The following is a 6,019-nucleotide window of genomic DNA, read 5'->3' on the forward strand; positions in this document are numbered from 1 at the left end:
AATATGCAATAGATGGTAAAAAGTTCCGGGCCGGAAGGAGTGCAAACAGAAAGCAGGTGTTCGATTGTTGCTTGAATGAACTCAGACCACTTGACTACAAACTTGAGTCAAGGATGTTAACAGAAATTCGTTAGTTGAAAGAAATAAAGAAACACAGTTCAAAAATGAAGTAAACACAAGCACATGACACCAAACAGCTTTAGAGCTGCACATCCAGCCTAAGGCACGTGTGACCCCTGTAAACTTCCAGTCCCACTCACCTGAGTAATGAGTCCGTTCCGAATGAGTCAGGGTATCACGGCTCTGCGCATGTCCCCGGCCCAGTCTGACCTCTGATGGCGCCGATCACTTTGGAGGCTCGCCCAGCTGCGTACCGCAGACGGAGCGCTGTGTCCCCCGTGCGGCCCGCGGGCCCGTTCCGGGGAGCCGCGGAGACTGCAGAGGAGCCTGGAGCGCCCAGCTGCGTATCGCAGGCGGAGCACGGCGTCCCCCTGCGGCCCGGGCCCGTTCCGGGGAGCCGACACCGGACGGCGTAGGGAAAACCGTCTCCGGCGCGGCGGCCGGAGTGGTGTGTACCGGTGATTTTTGTGCCGTCAGGACCGGTGGGCAGCCTATAAAGCACCGGACAGTGGACGGGGAGGCGCAGTAGGCCCTCCAACACCAACATGGAGCAACTGGTGAGTAAAGCAGACCAGCCCCGAGCAGACAATCAGTGTGCGCGACTCTTGAACTGCTGCGGAAGTGTCTGCGTTCAGGAGGAGCGATGATTGCGTGTGTGCTACTGCTGCGAGGTTTTTGTTATATTTTGTGCAAGTTACCGGACAGATATATTGGTAATGTCATCATCAGGTTTTGTTTAATTCCTTCTAGTTGCCTCGCGCATCACTTTTTGGCATACTGTGATATTACCCTATCTCCAATTTTTCCTAAAACTTATTTTGGTAGCAGCATATGTGAAGCTTTATGTCTGATGGTTTTCCTCTAGAGCGGCAAACAGAGCTTGATACGTTTATTACGTAGTCGGTGCTTCTAACCATCATGAAATTTTAGGCCAATCAGGCATACCATCATGACAAATTAGCTTTATTAGTTCACGGAAACGAAACACTATTTAAACACCGGCAACCTAACAAACGTGTTAAAACGTTTGGTCATAAACACGTTCGCTTGGTTATTTGGTTATAAATAGGGGAGAGTGGGGCAAAGCGGCCACCCTAACGCTTCTCACGATGCCAACGCTTCATTTTTTAACTTGGAAAGATTCTTTCTATACCAATGTGATCCCTATTAAGTTGCCTTTTATTTCAACTGCGTTTTATTTCCAAAGGCGTTCTCATATGAAAGATATTGACAAAACTTTAAACCTATGCATATTGGCCACTTTGCCCCATACCCTGGGGCAAAGCGGCCACCGGCGTCTGCTTAAGTCCCGATATGAGAAACAAAATAGTTGCCTCGTGTACGACTAGGGTATTTGATGGTGACAAGGTTAAGCGAGGATGGATGTTTACTTTATCATCTTCCATCTGTGGGTAAACAAAGAAAGGATTTTCATGAAAAAAAACTTTAATTGCATTATTTGGTAATTCATGCAACTGAAAAGTGGCCAAGATGAATGCATGACAACACATTTGAATATAAATAATGTTTTTTATCCAGATGGAAGCAACTTATGGCCAATTGGGGGGTGGCCACTTTGCCCCGGCCACTTTGCCCCGCGCATACCGTCCGAGACAAAAATATTCCAGTTTAGCTATTAGTGGGGTGAAAAACATTAAAATTGGTAGAATACATGTACGATAACCATGCAATGCATGGACAAGAACGCTTATAAAAATTCCAAACGGTTATGGAATAACATAACATTTAAAAATTGTAAACATAGTTGGTAACCTGGCAAGAAATGCTTTTCCGTGTTTCACAGAACAATGGTGATGGGCCTGAAACCCCGGTCTGGCTCATTCGAACGACCGTGAAGAGAAGTATAATTGGAAACCATAAATTGGAACTGACGCCAGCTATGAAGGGCTAAAACGATGGGTGGCCGCTTTGCCCCGGGTGGCCGCTTTGCCCCGGGTGGCCGCTTTGCCCCACTCTCCCCTACGCTCAGTCTTTTCTGCACTTACCTACCAAGTGTAGTGTCGCGTAAAACGAACTCTTACGATTGATAGCTCTAGATAAGTGGAACGAGAGATACTCGAACAATATCTATATAAAGCTTACCAGTAAACAATCTTACGCTTCCAATAGGGCCTTGACCAAGACCAAGCTGAAAGCTCCAGGCCTCGGCATACATCCCGTGCATGTGATACTGACAGAGTGACCCTGTTCTGCCAGGTCCTGCTGACGGCATGTCTGGCGACGGCGGTCGGCCAGACGGCCTTCATCCTTCCAGGAGGGTGAGTAAGCGACGAAACACGTGCGAACTGCACGCATATCCCAGGCCAGTGTAACTGTGTATCAGTTTCATCCAGTCTGCAGCATATCTTAGAATATGCTTGCTTCCATACGGCATGCAGTTCTTGTCACTTGAAGATCGCAATGCACTTAAAAATATAGCAGAGCTGTGGTAGTTGCTTATGCGGTTAGCGGTACCTTATTTTCCGAATGACGTTTGAGCTCTTAGTTCTACCCAGCCACATGCATGAATATCGTCAATGTCAATGTCCGCTCCGCGAGCTCACAAGAAACTACGGTGTGATGTAACGATGTGAACGACGTGGTACACAGATTACCGACAATCGGTCGCTGTTTACTATTGGGTGCACTGAGCCAAGTTTACGTTCCAGGGCTCCTGGTCGTCAAATTATTCTCATTAAGAAGATGGGTGGAGGGGGCGGAGGAGGCGGTCACGGAGGCGGAGGAGGCGGTCCTCCACCACCGCCTCAGATGATCATCCTGCCCATCATGATGCCGCCCGGAGGAGGCGGCGGAGGACATCCTCCAGGAGGCGGCGGAGGACCTCCCCCTGGAGGCGGGCCTCCCCCTGGAGGCGGGCCTCCCCCTGGAGGTGGAGGACCTCCCCCGGGAGGTGGAGGACCTCCTCCGGGAGGTGGACCTCCCCCGGGAGGCGGACATCCACCTGGTGGCGGAGGGCCTCCCCCGGGAGGCGGACATCCCCCTGGTGGCGGAGGGCCTCCCCCGGGAGGCGGACATCCCCCTGGAGGTGGACCGCCTCCTGGAGGCGGTGGAGGACCTCCCCCAGGAGGCGGACATCCCCCTGGAGGTGGGCCTCCCCCTGGAGGCGGACCGCCTCCTGGAGGCGGCGGAGGACCTCCTCCTGGTGGCGGACCTCCCCCTGGAGGCGGACCTCCCCCTGGAGGCGGACATCCTCCTGGAGGCGGACCTCCTCCTGGAGGCGGGCCTCCTCCAGGAGGCGGACATCCACCGGGCGGTGGACCTCCCCCATGGGGAGGACCTCCCCCGGGAGGCGGAGGGCCTCCCCCTGGTGGCGGACCTCCCCCTGGAGGTGGACCTCCCCCGGGCGGAGGACCTCCCCCTGGTGGCGGACCTCCCCCGGGCGGAGGACCTCCCCCGCATGGTGGGGGAGGCGGTCCGCCGTTTGGTGGCGGTCCGCCGTTCGGCGGCGGTGGAGGACCTCCGCCAGGAGGTGGAGGACCTCCGGGTGGCGGAGGAGCACCGGCTCCGCTGGTGCAGTACGTGCCGATATACCTGAACCCGCCTCCTGGTGGTGGCGGCGGTCCCCCGCCGGGAGGGCCCCCGCCGGGAGGACCCCCGCCGGGCGGACCCCCACCGGGCGGACCGCCGGGTGGTCCCCCGCCGGGCGGACCCCCGCCGGGCGGTCCACCGGGCGGTTTCGGCGGCCCGCAGGTGATCAGCCTGGCGCCGCAGCCGGGCGGTTACCCGGGCGCACCGGCTCCCCTGATGGCCGGCTACCCACGGTTTGTGCAACCCATCAGCAACAGTATCGCCGGCCCCGGATACATCTAGACCAACAGTGTGTAACGATCTCGGCTGTTTCGGCGTCAAAAGATGTGTTGCAGACTTTACCTTTATTGGCGTCTTTGCCTAAAGTTGAATTAATTGTAACTAACGCGATGATAGCCACGTGGTTATGCAATTTGATGATGCCATTTTAGCTGCGTTTTGAGCAGATCATGTTCCGTTTTACTTGGTTTCTTCTGAAAAGAAGGAACAAGATGCTCTAGTCGGATAGAGAATGTTTAGGTGATATTTGAACATGTGCAGGCACTTCAATAAACACACCGGTTATCGACAATAAACGGTATTACATTTCATTTATGTTGAAATGCAAACTTATCAATAAATATGTGTGATGTGATGAGTGTTTCTTTATCAATTTGTGATGTAGGGGCGGTCTGCGCAGAACATCAGAGGGAGGTGGGCGTTTCGCCCATCCTTTGAACTCTGCTCGTTTCTCCTCCCACGCATTTGCACGGTAACATGTCGATTGCAGTACACCCATTACACACCCTACAGTTCATATTCTCCGCTGACTTGTGACTGAGAAATTATAGTGGTTTATATGTTCATGTAGGTAGAATTGACGTGCACTACTGGCGGATTCGGGTGGGGGGGGGGCGGTGGAAGTGCGTTTGCACCTTCCGTAGAGTCCGAGCCTGATGAAATGGTGTCCGGTTTTTTTTTCTGATACCTATGGAAAGGAAATTAAACAGCAAAAGCCGAAAAGTAGAAGAATGTTTGGTTATTTTTGTATTCAAAATATCTAAGTTGAAGTTTTTTCCGGAACTTTGGGGCCGTGATTTACATTGATCTCTTTAGGTCAAAAGACAAGCAGTGCCCACGGCTAGCTTGGATCACGTATTCTGTGTTGTGCTACCTATATGTACTTTCAAGTCGATCCTCGATGTCATAAAGCTGGGCTGAACATGGGATGTTTTGATGGGCAGAGTGATAAGCCGCGGGCCAGGTCAGCAGAATCTATCTTATCGAAAAATGTGAAAAAATGTGAGTACGTTTATTTATATGTTTATAAAGAGTTAGTTGAGCATCTTTTTGCTTTTTTTTTGTCAAATACTATCAAATATGCGACTGTCTGATAGTTTATACGTAGTCATTAGTATCAGGCCTCTGGGATAGACTTCGGTATACAGTGTCATGAATACCTATGTAAAACACGCACTCCATATCATCACAACGTGGCTCCCAACGAAGTTCGCCATTGAATGGGGTTGGGAACTCGATTTTTTAAGAATGCATGAAAATGATCAAACTATTTTCACAGAATTTATGGTGCATACCATTGCCTCATAAAATCAATATGCTGAGAGAAATGGGGGAAGAAAGATAGGAAACTTGTTTTGAAAAGTTCTTGAAAAAAGATGCTCTTGATGCTGTTACGTCACATGTCACCTTCTGCGGTTGACAAATAATGGCGCATCTGGCGCACCACAGATTACATGTTATATCAATGGGTGAAAGATGTTGTTTGTTTCACTCTGCCATTCGCGCTGTTTTTAACTTTAAATTATGCTAAAACATTTACGGATGAAATGTTCAGTGTCAAAAATTGATGTGTCTGCCGTGCAGTCTGCCGTGTACTATATTCCCACTTAACATTGAGCGCGTGATAAACATTTTATGTACCTCGAATTTTCAAATGATAAAGAGGATGAATCGGAGGATGCTGAAAAGCAACAGCTCATTCCAATATTTGGACTACTTTACGATTAAAATGTTTACATTCCTGTCATCTTATTGATCATTTCTTCTTTATCTTCTTTATCTTTCATTTCTTATTGATCATATGTTCTAGTAATCTTGGATCATTTATTTGTTCTTTTTTATGAAAATAACTTAAGGCGTTGAGAACCGAGGTAATTTCTATCTACCGTGCCTTAACTTACCAGCAACAGCAATCTATCTACGCCCTACGGTGGCAAGGGAGACTGTGAAAGAAGCGTAAGATGGATTCTAAACAATTCTTTTGTGATATACTGAAGGGCAAAGTGCAGAGAAGAGTGTACAAGTCCTGTTTTGTGCCAGGCTGTTGCAGTAGCACTTATGAAACTCCGAA

General features: G+C 50.1%; 1 protein-coding gene across 1 annotated transcript; it reads left to right on the top strand.

Annotated features, from left to right (window-relative positions):
• Positions 1 to 530: 530 nt before the first annotated feature.
• On the top strand, positions 531 to 3,951 carry LOC122386706 (proline-rich protein HaeIII subfamily 1-like). The gene is made up of 3 exons (XM_043376160.1): positions 531 to 677; positions 2,338 to 2,399; positions 2,790 to 3,951. The coding sequence occupies exons 1-3, from the start codon at positions 666 to 668 to the stop codon at positions 3,949 to 3,951; spliced, it is 1,236 nt and encodes a 411-aa protein (XP_043232095.1). The 5' UTR covers positions 531 to 665.
• The last annotated feature ends 2,068 nt before the right edge of the window (positions 3,952 to 6,019 follow it).

The sequence above is a fragment of the Amphibalanus amphitrite genome, unplaced genomic scaffold (assembly GCF_019059575.1).
Source record: "Amphibalanus amphitrite isolate SeventyFive unplaced genomic scaffold, NRLGWU_Aamphi_draft 000260F_arrow, whole genome shotgun sequence".
NCBI lineage: Eukaryota > Metazoa > Arthropoda > Thecostraca > Balanomorpha > Balanidae > Amphibalanus > Amphibalanus amphitrite.